The following is an 18,106-nucleotide window of genomic DNA, read 5'->3' on the forward strand; positions in this document are numbered from 1 at the left end:
CTGCTCTTATGATTTCAGTTGTTCTCACGCATGGCTACTGGCCTGGAGCAAAGGGATGCCTTGCCCCAACGTCTAGTGGCCATTGGGTTAATCTTGTATAGCCCGGTCTCCTTGCAAACGAGACGGGCTGAATAATAAGGGGTGGGTGTGTGTGTGGAGGATAACAAAACACGTTGTTGGAAATTATTTAGGAACATAAAAGATTATGGCGCTCTTTCATTGATGTGTGAGGTGGCTCTGAAAAGAGCCTTTGGGTTTAATAAGCGTCGCCGGTTGTCGAGCAGAGCTTCACTTTTTCTTTGCGGCTTTTGCTGCCTTGGGCTTGGCAGCCTTGGCCGGGCTTTTCTTCACCTTCGCTTTCACCGCTTTGGCTTTAGCCGGGCTCTTCGCCGCTTTCTTGGCTTTAACCGCTTTGGCCTTTTTGGGGCTCTTGGCTGCTTTCTTGGTGGCGGTTGCCGACGGCTTCTTGGCCCTCTTCGGACTCTTTTTCACTCCGGCCCCTGCCGCCTTTTTCGCTTTCTTCACTGCCGCTTTCTTGCTTTTCGGAGGGCTCTTCTTCTTCGCCTCCGGCTGCTTCTTGTTCAGCTTGAAAGAGCCCGAAGCTCCGCTGCCCTTAGTCTGCAGCAGGCTGCCTTTACTCACCAGACTCTTGACGGCTAGCTTCACGCGACTGTTGTTCCTCTCTACATCGTAGCCGGCTGCCGCCAGAGCCTTCTTCAGGCCAGCCAAGGACACGCCGTTGCGCTCCTTTGAAGCCGAGACCGCCTGCACGATCAGCTCGGAGACGCTGGGGCCCGATGCCTTGCGCGCTTTCGCCGCTCCCGCCGGCTTCTTCGCCTTCTTCTTGGCCGCGCCTGGAGCAGGAGGCGGCGCAGCTGCTGCTGCTGGAGCGGTTTCGGCCATGCTCTGCTGTGTCGCACTCGCACCAAAGCCAAAAATTAAACCGATGAAGTTGCTTCTCTGCACAAGCCGCTCCCACTATTTATAGCAGATGCTGCCCACTGATTGGCTGCGGGCTCAGCGCCTGCCTGCTTCAGACAAAGGCTCCTCTCGCCCTTGTGTTTCTGAAGCCCTCTCAATTAACTTTTTATACTCAAATAACATTCGTTTGCACAATTATTCTCGTTCGGATCAGTAAAGAAGAGTTCATAGTCTGCCCTAAACGCGGTGTTTGCTTCTCATGCATATTAATAAAGTCCAAAAGAAACGTTCCTTTGCTTCTTTCGGTCTTTCCCACCTTCCGAAGAGGCGCAACTGTTTTTTATTTGTGAAAATAATATCGCTGTCAGGATCTACATGGGCAGAAATTCCCTGGAACAGTTTTTAAGGAGGTGTAAAACTGCTTTGCTCACAAAATCAGCCTTTCCTCTTGGAAAATACTGACCGAGAACCCAAATCTAAGGGGAAAGAAATAACACACACCATTCTGCACAGTTAGTCTATTCTCTTATACAATAAAAACAAAATCTTTGGATTATAATTGATAATCTCATTAATAATTAAAGCTGAGGTATGAAAGAGGTTTAACAAAGAACAGTTTGGCAATCAGTTAATTAGGAGTTTGCTACTAGCATACCTGTCTATTTTGTATTGGAGAGTCCCTGACAAGTGGTGTGGTAAGGGGAGGTTCATCCTGGGCGATGTCTTGTTGAAGACGCAAATACCCACGCATAGGAAGTGACATCAGAGGAAGAGATGATGTTGGCGAGACAGCAGCTTGGAGGTTGCTGCTCGTGCCAGGAATGTTACAGAGGTATAGGGGAAGGAAAGTGGCAGAAGGAAGTAGGAAAGGAGCATGTGGAGAAATAGAAGTTGCTTACCTGTAACGGTAGTTCTCCTTGGACAGATGGATCTTACAGCCACACAAGTAGGTGACGTCCCCTTGACGGAGCCGACCCGGCAGTCTAAAAGCTGCAAAGCTAAAGAGCTTTGCGCATGTGCTAGCTGTCCCCCCCTCAAGTAGCCCACCTGGCCCCTATATAAGACCACCCCCAACCGGCACACCCAGTTAGGTATAAAGCTGGCGGCAACAATAGGGGAGGATGGGTGGGATTGTGTGGCTGTAAGATCCATCTGTCCAAGGAGAACTACCGTTACAGGTAAGCAACTTCTATTTCTCCCTGGACAGGGATCTTACAGCCACACAAGTAGGTGCCTCCCGAGCTGAAGGTAACAGAATAATAACTGGTATTATAATAATAATAAATATCTGTTACCTGAGATGGAGAGGAGGAGGGAAGTTGACGCCTCATACAGTCGCTTGCAGGACCGTAGAACCTAGTGATGCATCTGCTCTGGATTCCACATCAAGGCAGTAGTGCTTGGCAAAGGTATGAATCCTGGACCAGGTAGCCGCTCGGCAGATCTCTTGGAGAGGAGCAAGGCGAAGGTTAGCCCAGGTGCTAGACATAGCTCCGAGGTCATGAGCCAGTGACATGCAGAGGGATGTCTTGAAGGGCAGGACTGGAGGCCGAGGCGTAACAGTACGCAATGAGCTGGGTAATCCAAGAGGACAATGTCAACTTCGACACTGGTCTAGGAGATGAAGATGGCCGTATTGAGAGGAACAACTGAGACGGGCGTTGGGGAGTCGCAGTTCTGTCCACAGTCCAGAGTGTGGAATCGTGCCTCCTCCGGTGAAGAGTGAGGGGGTGGATGAAAAGTAGGCAGCACGATGGATTGATTCAAATGGAAGGCCGAGACCACCTTGAATTTGGGATGTGTGCGTAACAGCACTTTGTCATGAAGAAATTGGGTATAGGGACTATAGAATACCAAGGTGTGGAGCTCTCCAATGTGGCGAGCCGAGGTAATCGCAACCAGGAATAGAGTCTTCCAGGTAAGAAATTTGAGTGGTGTAACTGAGAGAGGTTCGAATGGGATCCCAGACCGGCGTAGGAGGTCGGAGGGGAGTATGAAGACGAAGAAGTCCTTTGAAGTAGCGCTTGAGCACTGGATGGCGTACCACGAGAGATCGTGTCCACTGGATCATGATCCACTGAGATGGCCACCAGATGCAGGCGAATGGAGTTGTAAGATAGCCTGCAGACCTGCAGATAGGTAAGGTATCGGAGGACCTGAGCCACTGTAGAAGTGCTGGGGTGCACTCGATGGGTGGAGCACCAACTCTGGAACCGGGTCCATTTGGCGGTGTAGGATCGTTGAGTCGCCGGAGCTTTGGAGGTAAGAAGGATGTGTAGAACCTCCAGAGGGAAGGCAGACTCCCCCGTCAGCTTGGGAGCAGTAGCCAGGCTGTCAATCTGAGAGACGTAAGATTGGGGTGTAGCAGTTGACCGTCGTATTGTGTGAGAAGATCCGGGAACTGCGGAAGAATCCAAGGAGCCTGAGACGCCCTGTTGAGGAGGACGGGAAACCAGGCTTGTCGCGGCCAATACGGATTGATGAGGATCAGGGCGGCATTGTCTGCAATGGCATTTTGAAGGACTTTTCCAATCAGAGGAATCGGAGGAAACGCATAGAGGAGATGCTTTGACCAGTGGAGGAAGAACGCATCTTCTGCCAGACAGGTTGGCTCTCCGTACCTGTAGCAAAATCTGGGACATTTGGGTTCGTCTGGGATGCAAAGAGGTCGATGTGAGGAGTGCCCCATTTTGCAAAGATTTTTCGCGTAACTGTGATCCGAAGCGACCATTCGTGAGGACTGAGTTGCCTGATGAGTCTGTCTGCGAGCTGGTTGTCCGTGCCCGGAAGGTAGACAGCCTGCAGGGTGGAGTGTAGCTGGTGAGCTAAGTTCCAAATGGAGACTGCTTCGCGGGATAGGTGAGCGGAGCCCATCTCCCCCTGGTTGTTCACATAGAACATGGCAACTTGGTTGTCGGTGCGGATTCGTATGACCTGATTGTGTAAGTGGTATTGGAACACTTGCAGAACGAGATGGATGGCATGCATGCAGTTCCAGGAAGTTGATGTTGTATCGAGTCAATGCAGGGGACCAGGTGCCTTGCGTGGACCAATTGAGGAGATAAGCGCCCCAGCCTTTCTTGGAGGCATTCCTTGTGATCGTGACAGTAGGCTGAGGAAGATGAAACGGAATCCCGTGCGATAGGGGATCCACGTGCATCCACCATTGCAAGTCCTGAAACACTTGTGGACAGAGGTTGAAAGAACTGATTCCAATGGTTCTTGAGAAACCATTGGATTGGTCTCATATTTAGGCGCGCAAACTGCAGCACTTGTACTGTGGCCGCCATGTATCCTAGCAAGATGAGAACATCCCTGGCTGTGACCCAGAGCCCTGGGTACCAGGGGGACATTAGCTGTTGGATGACGTGTGCTCGTAGCTCCGGAAGGAAAGCCATAGCTTGCTGAGTCTGAAACATTGCCCCGAAGGATTGCTGAGATAGCGATGGGAGGAGATGAGACTTTGGAAATTGAGAAGAAAACCCCAACTGTAGAAGGAGGTTGATGGTTTCGCTCAACGCCTGGCTTGTGAGGCAGGGAGTCATAGCTGAAATGAGCCAGTCGTCTAGGTATGGGAAAATAGATAGGCCCTGTTTGCGTAGATGTGCTACGACTGTGATGACACATTTGGAAAAGACCCTTGGTGATGACGATAGGCCAAAAGGGAGAACAGTGTATTGGTAGTGCCTGTTCTGAAACACAAACCGGAGGTACTGTCTGTTATGGGAATATGGAGATATGCAGCCTGAAGGTCTATGGACGTGAGCCAAGCATCTACTTGGATCAGAGGAGCGATGGCTGAGATCGAGAGCATGCGGAACTTCTCATTCAATATGAATTTGTTTAGGTTCCGTAGGTCTAGAATCGGGCGGACGTCTCCCGACTTCTTCGGTATGAGGAAGTACGGGAATAGAACCCCTGGCCCCACTGGTATTCGGGGACCGGCTCTACTGCTCGAATGTCCAGCAACCGAGCCAACTCCTTTTGCAACGGACTCAGGTGAGAAGGTTGAACTGAGTGGTGTGCACCACGGAGGAGGAGTCAGGAATCGAAGGCGGTATCCATGTAGGATGATGCGCAAGACCCAGGTGTCCGTGGTTATATCTTGCCCGGCTTGAAGAAAAAGCTTCAACCGACCTCCCACCGGAACAGCTGGAAGAGGAGGGTTGTCAAAAAGGAGGGTTGGGGCTTCTGGCCCATAGGTTGAGATTGTATTGTTGCCGATAGGGCCGAAACTGCTTCTGCGTATGTGGAGTAAACTGTCTAGCAGAAGAAACCGACTTCCTGCCGTTGAGAGGGTAGTTGCTTCTTGAATGGCTGTTTTGAGTGATGCGCTGTATCTTCCTCCAGAGCATCCAGTTTGGTGCAATCCTCTTTAAGTCCTTCAATCAGATACTTCACCTTGTCTCCAAACAAGTTGTCTCTGAGACAAGGAGCATCTGCCACCTTCGCATGAATATCCACCCCTATTTTAGAGCATTGTAACCATGCAAGTCTGCGGGTGGAAATACCTGTAGCCTGTTCCCCGCATGGCGGTATCAAAGGCATCGTCGGCTGCTCGGATACGGTTCTTGGAGCATTCTTCGAAGTTGGAGAGGACGGCAATAAAAACCTCCTGCGTGGGCACCGGGAAGGTCTCAACCAGGTTTCTCATACCCTCCATGTTAGAATAGAGGCATTGGGTGTAGAAAGACTGATGGATGGTAATTCGCCCAGACAGCATGGAGTTTTGGTAAGCTCGTTAACCCCTGGGGTCCTTGATGCACAGCTCGCGGACCGGTTGAGTCGGTGCAAATTATTTGTAGGATATGAATATCCGCAAGGCAGAGCGGACCACCAGAGATTGGTGAGGGAGTTGAGATGCCCAACCCCGTCACTTCCTGGACTATGTAGTTAAGTTCCAAACTGTCGTGACCCGGGACGAGTAGGGCTTGTTCCAGATTGCTGTCTGAGAATCAGCCAGAGTAGCATGAAGGGGCAAGGAGACCACATCTTTAGGGATAAGAAGATACTTAAGGACCTGAAGTCTCTGTTCCCGGGGGTCCGGCTGGGCCGTGTGGTCAATTGTAAAGAAGACGCCAGCTTGTGGGTAGGAGGTGTCTTCCGGGGGTGATGCCCAATCTCGCTCAGATGGAAAGACCACATGAGCCCGAGAAGAGAGCAGGGGGTCCGTCAGCGGATCAGGCGAGGGAGAGCGCAAGGAGGAAGTATAGGAGGATTCCAGCTCCGCCGCAATAGAAGAGGTAGTTTTTTGCAAGAGCTGGATCTGCTGGAAAAGTTGGGGAGGAAGCACATCCTGGGCTGGAGCCGTAGCAGCAGACAAGGCAGGAGGAGAGCCCGAGGAGGAGGAGGAACTGGAGGAAATCAGGCTAGGATTTGATCTCATAACCCCTAAGAGCATAGGCAGCCGCATAAACAGGGAGCCACATCTCTTACCTGCGTATATTTCCTCTGCAGTTTGGGTGGCTAGCAGAAGTAGATAGCCTATGCCGGTCTGGAGAGGCAGAAGGCTGTGCTGTAGGCTCTATAGCTCGGTGCCGATGGCTGGCTGCATTCGGAGCCGAGGGCGGGACCAAGAAGGAGCGATCCTGCTGGGATTGGCCAGTGGGATCAGCCACTGAGCCAATAGGCAACGTCCCTGCGTGTGACGTCATCGGGCTCGACGTGACACACGCAGAAGACGTCGGTGCCTGAGCTGGTGTGTGACTCCCAGCTTCAGCACCGTAGGAGGCAGTCCCTGCGGCTCCGATGCCCCTTGCAAGTAGGCGGAGGGGAGAGTGGAGGTCGCGGTAGGGTGTAAGGCAGTCCCTGCGGCTCCTATGCCCCTTGCAAACAGGCGGAGGGGAGAGCGGAGGCCGCATTAGGGAGTTTTGCTTCCTTTGGATGAGGTGCTCGAAATTCGATCGAGCACCTGTGTAACTTCGCGCAGGGAGCGCAGGGAAACCTCCGGTGGAGGGGACCCAGGCAACGGACCCCCAGGAGGCGTGCGGGTCCGTCGCCGACATCTTCTAGGCCAGGGGTCTGCAACCTTTAAGACATAAAGAGCCACTTGGACCCGTTTTCGAAAAGAAAAAAAAACTTGGAGCCGCAAAACCATTATAAAACAAATCTAACACTGCATATATTGTTTCTTATCTTAATGCTATATACAGGATCACTAAATTGAAAATAAAATCATTTTTCCTACCTTTGCTATTTGGTGATTTCATGAGTCTCTGGTTGCACTTTCTTCTTCTGACTGTGCATCCAATCTTTCTTCCTTTCTTTCAGCCTCCTGTATGTTTCCTCTCCTCCAGACCTCATTCTCTCCCTCAACTTTTTTCTTTCTGTCTCCCTGTTCCCCCTTCTTTCTGTCTCCGTGCCCTCCCCCAAGCCACTCGGTTTGCTGCCACCGCAATCGGTGAACAGCCCCCAAGCCACCGCCGTCCCAAGCTTTCCCTGCAGAAGTGTTGCGCTGACCAGCATTCCGCTCCCTGACGTCAATTGTGACGTAGGAGAGGAAGTTCCGGGCCAACAAGGCATTTCTCCTCATTCCATCCAGCCTGAGCCCCATCTCTCCTTGATCCAGCATTTCCCTTCTTTGTCTGTCAGAATTACTATTCCACCTATTTTCCAGCATCACCCTTCTTTGTGTCCATCTCACCTATATCCCTATCTCACCACTTTTTCAGAATCTTCATTTGTCTCTGTCCTTATCTTTACGCCATGTTCACCATTTGCCCTTTCAATGTCTTTATCTCCCCCCCCCCACTTTTTCAGCATTACTTCTATGTCTCTATTTCACCTCCTCTTCATGTCCCCTCTGTATCTCTATCCTTATTCAGTAGGTCCTGCTTACTCTTTCTCTTCTTTGTGTCACTATCTCCATTTTCAGCTTTCCCCCCTTTTCCTTTGTTACTGCACCCTGTAGCTAGAATCTTTCCACCCTCCCTCCACTCCGGCCCAGCCCAGTATGAAATATTTCCTTTTGTTTCCCTCCCCTCTCTCTTTCTCTCTCTCTTCTCCTCCCTCACCCACGAGTCCTGCATCTGGCCCTCTCCCTTCTACCTGCACCTGGCAACACCCCCCTGCTCCGCGGCTCTCTTCAGCAACTTGTCAGCAGCGGTGATCAAGACAAGCTACCGACATCGAGGCCTTCCCTCTACGAGTCCCGCCTTTGTGGAAAAAGGAAGTTGAAACAAGCGGGACTCGCAGAGGATAGGCCCCGACGTCAGAAGCTTGTGTCGATCGCTGCTGCTGAGTTGCCGAAGAGAGCCGCGGAGCAGGGGATGTGGCCGGAAGCAGGTAGAAGGGAGAGGGAGATAGGAAGGCTGTAGATCTCCGGAGCATGACACCGACCCCGGCCAGAATGATTTCTTTTTCAGGCACCTTACAAGTCCAGCGTCGCGGCGGGAAATAGCCACGCTGAGCAGTGAGCTCAGCACTACACAGATGAAAGCCTTGCTTGCTGATTGGTCCGGCGGCACGGCGGGGCGGGGCCGCCGGACCAATCAGCAAGCAAGGCTTTCATCTGTGTATGTGCTGAGCTCACTGCTCAGCATGGCTATTTCCCGCCGCGACGCTGGACTTGTAAGGTGCATGCCTGCGTGACACACTACCGGAGCCGCAGCAAAGGTGGAAAAGAGCCGCATGCCCTCTGGAGCCGCAGGTTGCCGACCCCCGTTCTAGGCGCACGTGGAGCAGCTCCCGAATCCAGGTCTGGAGTGTTTCATATCTTTAAAATTGTTGATTAGATCGAAATTAAGTTGGAATAAAAGTAAATAAAAGTTGAAGCGATAAGAGAACGGGTGGACCCGTTCAGACTACCGAGTCGGGTTGTATCGCGGAAACTTTAAAAACTGGGTGTGCCGGTTGGGGGTGGTCTTATATAGGGGCCAGGTGGGCTACTTGAGGGGGGGACAGCTAGCACATGCGCAAAGCTCTTTAGCTTTGCAGCTTTTAGACTGCCGGGTGGCTCCGTCAAGGGGACGTCACCTACTTGTGTGGCTGTAAGATCCCTGTCCAGGGAGAAGGGTAGCCGCTGCTTTGAGCGCCTCTCACCTTCGCTCAGAGCCGGATTAAAGAATAGACCCAATAGGCACGGGCCTATGGCCCGAAAAGGTCAGGAGGGCCCGCCGATGCCATGCTTTAGGGCCTCACCCTTGCTGGATTTGCTGGAAGCAGCAGCATCGTCATCTAACCGGCACCCCTAACCTGATCCGGCCCCCCTCGTTTCTCTCCCTCCTTCCCATCGCGAGACTCTAAACAGCACCGCAGCACTCTAAGCTGGCTGCTTGGTGGCTTTCTCCTGCCAGTGATTCCTTCTGGTGCGTCACTGTACACTTGTGTGCCTAGGGGCTCTCAAATAATTAATCCTGCCCTGCCTTCGCTATGTCACTGTCCCTGAGTTTATTCTTCTAAATGCTGGTTGTGCCTACTCCTACTCTACTTCTTTTCTTTTTCCTTAAAGTACCAAAGGTCATGAAAGGAGGAAAAAGAGGAGATGTGGCTTGACGGGAAATGATGCCTGAGTTCAAGTTCTTTTTTAATTTTTTGGCAAATAACTTGGGGGCATATTTTTACTAAGCTGTATTAAGCACTAAAAAGCATGCTTACAGAAGGATAAAAACCAATAAAATAGGGCAAGCTCAGAAAATACACGGTAGTTTTATATTTGTGGCCTATCCACATGCTAAAGAATAGAAAATTGCTTTTGGCTTTAGGGGGAGGATATTAGGTGTACCAGTTCTTGTTTTTTTTTTTTGTTTTTTTTTAATAGGCATTGTTTATTGAAAAACTAAAATCAAAATACAACAAAACACAGCCAGTCAATGTGATGCCAAGATACACAGGAGTACAGTAGTTCTTCAGTGTCCCTTGCATAGATCAAACAATAAGTGGTCCCCCTCCCCTCACCCAAACCTCAAACTGCAGGAAGTTCCCTCCCCAGTGGTCAAATCTATCCCATATTCCAGTAAATACTCCCATTTTATGGTTTTTCAAGCAGTGATAAACTACAGTGCATTCCAAGTATTCAATTTTGAAGCAAAATAGAACAGACTGGGGAGTGCGTTTGCTTCCATACCGCAGCAATAGTCAATAGTAATTTACTAAATGTCTCTTCCTCCACCTAAAAGTCTGCAGGAAATAGGTGTAAAAACACCAAAGTGGGCAAACAGTCAACCTATCTGTTCAATATGGAAGAGAGAAGATCTAAAATATATATCCAAAATACGCTCCCAATAGCCATTCACACATCAAAATAACACACACACATGTGTTCCTTAAGCTCAACAATCAAACACTCTTACGGCTAAAGCACTCAAGCAAATCCACCCAATTTCCAGAGTCACTCAAAGTCATCCATACCATTTCTCCCCTCAAAACATACCCCAACACCAAGAAGAGAAAAAACAAACTTGAAACCACCTCTTACCACTCTCCCTCATTGCTATAAAAAATGGAACAATGCAATGTTCTGTGTCCAGAAACAGGAATCACAATGCATGGGTAACCGCACACCCAGGGAAGGTCAGCTCTTTCTCAACCATTGCTGGGGCTACTCCTTTCTCCAGCCCCGGATGATCTCCCACTTTGCTGCCAATGGAATCCGGCCAATCGTTGCTGTACTGTAGGAGCACCCTTCGAAGTGCTCGGCTCATCCACGATCTCGATACCCTTCTTCAGCAGCAAAACCTTGGGCTCAGATAGAGAGGATAATCTCCTAATGGACTCCGTTTATAGTGATCAGTATCCTGAGATTAAAGGTCCATCTATAGCAGATGTTAGCTTTGGAGTGAGCTCAGGTCACTGCTCTGAAAGAGTGACGCTTCTGCAAAGTGCTGAATGCCAAGTCCTGGTAAAGCTCCACTCGACATTCCTGTCAGGTGTCATTCCCCAGCTCTCTAGCACAACACAAAATGCTAGAGTTTAAGGTGAAACTCTGGAGGCACACTACTATGTCTCTAGGGTGGTGAGGGTTGCGGGAACCCAACAAGCGATGGACCCGCTCAATGCCATGCTCGAGGTCTTCCATATCCTAGAGGAAATGACACAGGCCAGTGACCACCTCTCTGGCATCTCCAAAAGAGCTAGTATCAAGCACCTTTCACATCCAGAAGTTATTCCTTCTAGCTCTGTTTTCCAAATCCTCCATTTTAGTGACCAATTCAGACAGTTCAGCCCACACATTAAGAACATAAGAATTCCCATTGCTGGGTCAGACCATTGGAACATCCTGCCCAGCAGTCCTCTCACGCTGTGGCCCTGAGGTCAAAGACCAGTGCTCTAAATGAGTCCAGCCTCACCTGTGTACGTTCCAGTTTAGCAGGAGCTTGTCCAACTTTGTCTTGAAAGCCTGGAGAGTGTTTTCCCCTTTAACAGACTCCGGAAGAGCGTTCCAGTTTTCCACCACTCTCTGGGTGAAGAAGAATTTGCTTACATTTGTATGGAATCTATCCCCTTTCAACTTTAGAGAGTGCCCTCTCGTTCTCCCTACCATCTACTAAATCTATTCCCTTCAGTATTTTGAACTTTTCAATCAAGTCTCATCTCAGTCTACTCTTTTCAAGGGAGAAGACGCCCAGCTTAGAAACGTAGAAATAGACAGCAGATAAGGGCCACGGCCCATCTAGTCTGCCCACCGCAATGACCCTCCCCCACCTAACTCAGTGAATAGATCCCACGTGTCTATCCCATTTTGCTTTAAAATCAGGCACGCTGCTGGCCTCAGTGACCTGAAGTGGAAGATTATTCCAGCGGTCAACCACTCTTTCAGTGAAAAAGAATTTCCTGGTGTCACTGTGCAGTTTCCCTCCCCTGATTTTCCACGGGTGCCCCCTAGTTGCCGTGGGACCCTTGAGAAGGAAGATATCTTCTTCCACTTCGATGCGGCCCGTGAGATACTTGAACGTCTCGATCATGTCTCTCCTCTCTCTGCGTTCCTCGAGTGAGTAGAGCTGTAATTTATCCAGCCTTTCCTCGAACGGGAGATCCTTGAGACCCGTGATCATCCGGGTGGCCATTCTCTGGACCGACTCTAGTCTCAGCACATCCTTTCGGTAATGCGGCCTCCAGAATTGCACACAGTACTCCAGGTGTGGTCTCACCATGGATCTATACAATGGCATAATGAGTTCAGGCTTACGGCTGACGAAACTCCTGCGTATGCAACCTATGATTTGCCTTGCTTTGGAGGAAGCTTGCTCCACTTGATTGGCAGCCTTCATGTCCTCACTGATGATCACCCCTAGGTCACGTTCTGCTTCAGTTCTTGTTAGGATCTCGCAATTTAGGGTGTAAGTCTTGCATGGATTTTGGCTGCCCAGGTGCATGACTTTGCATTTTTTGGCATTGAAGCTGAGTTACCAGGACCTAGACCAGCGCTCCAGTAGTAGTAGGTCGTGCATTATGTTGTCGGGCATTGAATTTTTGTCTGTTGTACTCTTGGCCACTACATTGCTTAGTTTGGCGTCATCAGCGAATAATATTATTTTACCTCGGAGCTCTTCTGCCAAGTCTCTTATGTAGATGTTGAACAGGATCGGGCCCAGGACGGAGCCCTGTGGCACTCCACTGATCACCTCCGTCGTTTTGGAGGGGGTGCCATTCACCACTACCCTCTGAAGCCTACCCTCAAGCCAGTTCCCAATCCATTTCGTCAACATGTCGCCCAATCCTATAGAACTCATCTTGTTCAGCAACCTGCGGTGTAGTACGCTATCGAATGCTTTGCTGAAGTCCAGGTATACGATGTCCAGGGACTCCCCAACATCCAGCTTTCTCGTCACCCAGTCAAAGAAGCCGATCAGGTTGGATTGGCAGGATCTCCCCTTAGTAAATCCATGTTGATGGGGATCCCGTAGATTCTCCTCGTTCATGATCGTATCCAATTGGCGTTTGATTAGAGTTTCCATTAGTTTGCTCACTATTGATGTGAGACTCACTGGTCTGTAGTTTGCTGTCTCCATCTTGGAGCCTTTCTTATGAAGTGGAATGACGTTAGCCATTTTTCAGTCCAACGGGACATTACCTGTACTAAGGGAGAGATTGAAGAGCGCGGATAGCGGTTCCGCCAAAACATCACACAACTCCCTGAGCACCCTGGGGTGTAGGTTGTCAGGCCCCATTGCCTTGTTAACCTTGAGCTTTGACAGCTCGCAGTAGACACTGCTGGGCGTAAACTCGAAATTACTAAACGGATCAGCTGAGTCAACCCTTGTCTGCAGCTGAGGACCAAGTCCCGGTGCCTCGCGGGTGAAGACTGAGCAGAAGTATTCATTTAACAGTTGGGCTTTTCCGAGTCCGTTTCTGCATAGTCTCTCTCTGGTTTCCTGAGGTGTACTATCCCACCTGAGTTCTTGTTCCTGTCAATGATATACCTGAATAAGGATTTATCTCCTTTCTTTATGTTCCTTGCTAAAGACTCCTCCATGCGGAATTTGGCCTCCCTAACTGCTGTTTTGATGGCTTTTGACTTGGCCAGATAGATTTCCCTGGAGTCCTGTTTCCCTGATTGTTTGTAAGAGATGAATGCTTTTTTCTTCTCCTTGATGAGGTCCGAGATCTCTGCAGAGAACCACTGTGGCTTATTGTTCCTACTCCGTTTACTTACCGATTTAACATAGCGGTTTGTTGCTTCCTGTATGGTGGCTTTCATAGTTGACCACATTTCTTCCACGTTATCGGTTTCTGCTTGGCTTTGTAGCGCCTGGTGAACGAAGTTCCCCATGTCTTTGAAGTTTGTGTCCTTGAATTTAAGGACCTTGGTCAGTGTGGTAGATTTAGTGAAACTTTTCCTGAGATTGAACCATACCATGTCGTGGTCGCTGGAGGCCAATGTGTCGCCCACCGAGACCTCTGTGACACTTTCTCCATTGGTAAGTATCAGGTCTAGGATTGCCTGATCCCTTGTTGGTTCCAACACCAGTTGCCTTAGTCTTGCTCCCTTCAAGGAGTTTAATAGCCTCCTGCTGCTGCCTGAAGCAGAGGAAAGCGTGACCCAATCCACATCAGGCATGTTGAAGTCACCTAACAATACTGTGTCCCCATGCAAGGTGATATTCTCTATATCTCCGATTAATTCCATATCTTGGTCATCCTGTTGTCTTGGGAGTCTGTATACTACGCCAAGATACAGGCATTTGTCCTTCCCTCTGGCCAAATTTACCCAAAGAGATTCCCCAGTGTATCGTACATCTGTGATTCTGGTGACTTTAATGTCATCTTTAGTATATAATGCTACACCTCCTCCCATTTTGCCCTCTCTGTCCCGGTGAAGCAAGTTGTAATCCGGTATGACCATGTCCCACCCGTGGGAGTCTGTGAGCCAGGTCTCAGATATCGCCACCACATCCAAGTCTGCATTTGTCATTTCTGTTTCCAGTTCCAGGATCTTGTTTCCCAGACTGTGGGCGTTGACGTACATAGCCCTCCATGTTGTATGTTTGTTACGTCTCAGTGGGGACATTCCTGCTATAGCAACTAGGCCACCTTTAGCATTATTTGCATGTCTCGTACTCTTCCTAGACCCAGAGCTGCAACGTGCACCTTTCCCGGACTCCCCATACCCAGAACTACAGTTTATGCCTAACCCAGATTCAGAATTGTGTGTACCCTGTGGGGGTATTCCCTCTTGAGCAACTTGACTTCCTATAATACAGTTTGCAGTGTGTATTCTGTCGCTGGACCCAGAATTACAATATGTACTTCTCCTAGTCCCAGAATCACAATGTGCATCCCTCCTAGATCCAGAATTACAATGTGAACTCCCCTTAGACCCAGAATTACAATGTGTACTCCCCTTAGCCCCAGCATAACAATGTGACCCAGAATTATAATGTGATCCTGAATTATAGTGTTTACTTACTTTAGTCTCCCTTATTTTAGTCTCAAGAAGAAATTGGTAGCTTAGCTCGTCAAGTAGGTTGTTTGTACCAGTATCCTCCCCCAACTTACCTAGTTTAAAGCCTTGTGAAGTAGTAGCTTCTCCAATCTCTCACTGTAAGGCAACTCCTCCATCCCCTTAACCATTTTAGTCGCTCTTCTCTGGACCCTTTCAAGTAGTACCCTATCCTTCTTCGTTTACGGCGACCAGTGCTGGACGCAGTACTCCAGGTGAGGGTGCACCATGGCCTGTACAGCAGCATGATAACCCTCTTCGATCTGTTTGTAATCCCCTTCTTAATCATTCCTAGCATTCTGTTCATCCTTTTTGCCTCCGCCGCACATTGTGCATAAGGCTTCATTGACTTGTCGATCAAAACTCCCAAGTCTCTTTCCTGGGAGGTCTTTCCAAGTACTGCCCCGGACATCTGTATTCATGCATGAGATTTTTGTTACCGACATGCATCACTTTGCACTTATTTACGTTGAACTTCATTTGCCATGTCGATGCCAATTTCTCAAGCTTGATTATGTCACGTTGCAGATCTTCACAATCCCCCTGTATCTTCACTACTCTGAATAACTTTGTATCGTCCGCAAATTTAATTACCTCACTCGTTGTACCAATGACCAGATCATTTATAAAGACCCGGTGAGTGTTACCCGGAATTAGCCCTGTGTAACCCACCAAAATGGGGAGAAAATTAACTGGTCGCCATGGGTACGGGGACAAGGCCATTCACAGCCTCGTGGAGCAGTGAATGACCTTGTCAATGCAGTAAGGTATCTGTCGTATTGCTTCCCTTCCCAGCCATCCTCGCGATCGCGACACTCGCTCTTTTCCACCGGTGGCAAAAAAATCAAACAAGCAACCCATCCGGGCATCACTTCTCTTCACCTAGCCATCTCCCTCCGTTCTCTTCACCTTTGCGGGAGCTCTTCATAGTTTTCTCTTTCTGAGGTGTTCGGACGTGGCAACATTCTCATCAAGTCCCATGTGAGTACACTAAAGCTTCTCTGATGCAAGCCACCCAGGCTAATACAGAAAGTTGAGTCAGAGGAGAAGCTTTGGGGCAGTCACGTGGGTCTTGGAGAGAACGTTGCCATGTCTAGACAAGTCAGAAAGAGAAAGCTATAAAGAGTGCCCGCGAAGGTGAGGGGGAAGGGAGGAAGGTGGTCTGATTAGGGGAAGAGGTTGAGTGATGCTGAAGGGAAGTGGAGGAAGAGAGGAGAAGGGTAACAGGTATTAGGCACCTCTCACCTTAAAACATACCCCAACACCAGGAAAAGAAAAAACATACTTGCAATCCTTCACAGTTTTCCCTCATTGCCAACAAAAATGGAACAATGCAACGTTTTGTGTCCAGATGCAGGAACCACAATGCAGGGGTAACAGCACACCCATGGAAGGTCGGCTCAACTCCAGCAACAGATGATCTTCCAATTGTTGCTGTATTGTAGGAGCACCCTTCGAAGTGCCCGGCTCTTCCATGATCACGATACCCTCTTCCAGCAGTTACAGCTTGCCTTTAGATAGGGAAGATAATCTTATGGACTCCGTTGAGAGTGATCAGTTTCCTGAAAGGAAAGGTCCATCTATAGCGGATGTTAGCTTTGGAGAGAGCTCAGGTCACTGCTCTGAAAGAGTGACGCTTCTGCAAAGTGCTGAAAGCCATGTCCTGGTAAAGCTCCACCCGACTCCCCCATCAGGTAATAGTCCCCAGCTCTCAAGCGCAGCACAAAATGCACTCTTAAGGTGAAACTCTGGAGGCACATTACTATGTTTTGCATATCAGACAGATTAGTCTGCACATCCTCAATACCTTGCTGTTCCCTTGTGCCAGTTCTTTGCAGGAATTGACACAGGTTTCCACAACATCCAAGCAGCCAGTCATATGTGTTGAATCTTGCTTAAGGTCATAAATCGACGCTCTTACTTGAGAGGCTACTGCTAAAATCTCGCTTTTCATCTCAGCAATCCAGGTCTGCATATCCACTCTGATAAGTACAGTGCTCCACTCACCTGGCTCCTCTAACATATTGCTCACGCTGTCGTCCATCCGCTGGGCCACTGGCGAAAACACAGGCCCCGCCAACCACATAGCCTATGCTATGTGGTTGGTGAGCCAATGATTTATCCATATCAATCTTCTTTCTGGACATCATGAATCCAGGTGAATTAACCCCTCTCTGGCACTAAGTGAGGAGTCTAATGTCTGCCGCAAGTACATTTAAAGTGGGATATATAGCAGCTGAAGACGGAGCCTCTGATTTAGGCTGCCATCTTCTTCAGTGACGTCACTTCTTCCTTCAGGTGTACCCAGTTCTAACACATGCCAACAGCAAAAAAACAAGACAAAAAAAACCCCCAAAACAAACAAACAAAAAAATATATATATATTTATAAATAAATATATCTTTGAGATTTGTTTTTTTTTACCTGTTCCTGGGGTTATTTGGGGTGCTGATTCAGAAAATTGTATTGGATAGACAATATCAGCTCTAGTTTTTTTTATTTATTTATCAATTTTCAAATTAATTTACAAGAATTAACTCTTGTTACAGCAATACAGTTTAAACTTGAATAAAAAAAAAGAAGCAAAATCTTTATACATTTAAAGAAACAATCAATAGCTCCTTAGACCTCAAATTGTAAGGGAGGAATTTTGATAAGAAAAGATAAACTTATTATTTATGTAGTTAATCAATCAGGAAAGGCTTAACAGCATTCTTGCGAATCCCTTTTTACAAAACTGCTGTTCACCATATCTAGACTAAACATTTCCTGTGGCCAACTTCTTGAAATACAAGAAAGCTCGGAGCTGTTCAGGAGAATAAAACACATATTTACCGTAACCCTTAGATATTTAACTAGACATTTATAGGGGTAGGCTAAAAGAAATGTACCTCCCAAAGAGATTATTTCAGGTCTCATTACTAGAAACAATTTCCTATGTTCCTTTGTATGTCTAGCTACATCAGGGTATATAGAAACATTTTTTTTTTTTTTTTTACCATAAAACAACATCTGTGAAGAATGAAAGTATAACTGGAAAATTGCACTTCACATAGTAACATAGTAGATGACGGCAGATAAAGACCCGAATGGTCCATCCAGTCTGCCCAACCTGATTCAATTAAATTTTTTTTTTTTTTTAATTTTTTCTTCTTAGCTATTTCTGGGCAAAAATCCAAAGCTTTACCCGGTTCTGTGCTTGGTTTCCAACTGCTGAAATCTCTATTAAGACTTACTCCAGCCCATCTACACCCTCCCAGCCATTGAAGCCCTCCCCTGGCCATCCTCCACCAAACGGCCATACAC

The 18,106-nt window shown here is 48.4% G+C and overlaps 1 protein-coding gene across 1 annotated transcript; it reads right to left on the reverse strand.

Moving 5' to 3' along the window:
- Positions 1 to 222: 222 nt before the first annotated feature.
- LOC117364925 (histone H1.01-like) lies at positions 223 to 942 on the reverse strand. Its single transcript, XM_033954671.1, has one exon. The coding sequence runs from the start codon at positions 901 to 903 to the stop codon at positions 289 to 291; it is 615 nt and encodes a 204-aa protein (XP_033810562.1). The 5' UTR covers positions 904 to 942; the 3' UTR covers positions 223 to 288.
- Positions 943 to 18,106: the final 17,164 nt, after the last annotated feature.

This window comes from Geotrypetes seraphini, chromosome 8 (genome assembly GCF_902459505.1).
Source record: "Geotrypetes seraphini chromosome 8, aGeoSer1.1, whole genome shotgun sequence".
In the NCBI taxonomy this organism is placed as follows: Eukaryota; Metazoa; Chordata; class Amphibia; order Gymnophiona; family Dermophiidae; genus Geotrypetes; species Geotrypetes seraphini.

What these genes read in the sequence shown, in the direction of transcription:
- LOC117364925 (XM_033954671.1), bottom strand. Translation starts at nt 903, where the DNA reads ATGGCCGAAACCGCTCCAGCAGCAGCAGCTGCGCCGCCTCCTGCTCCA.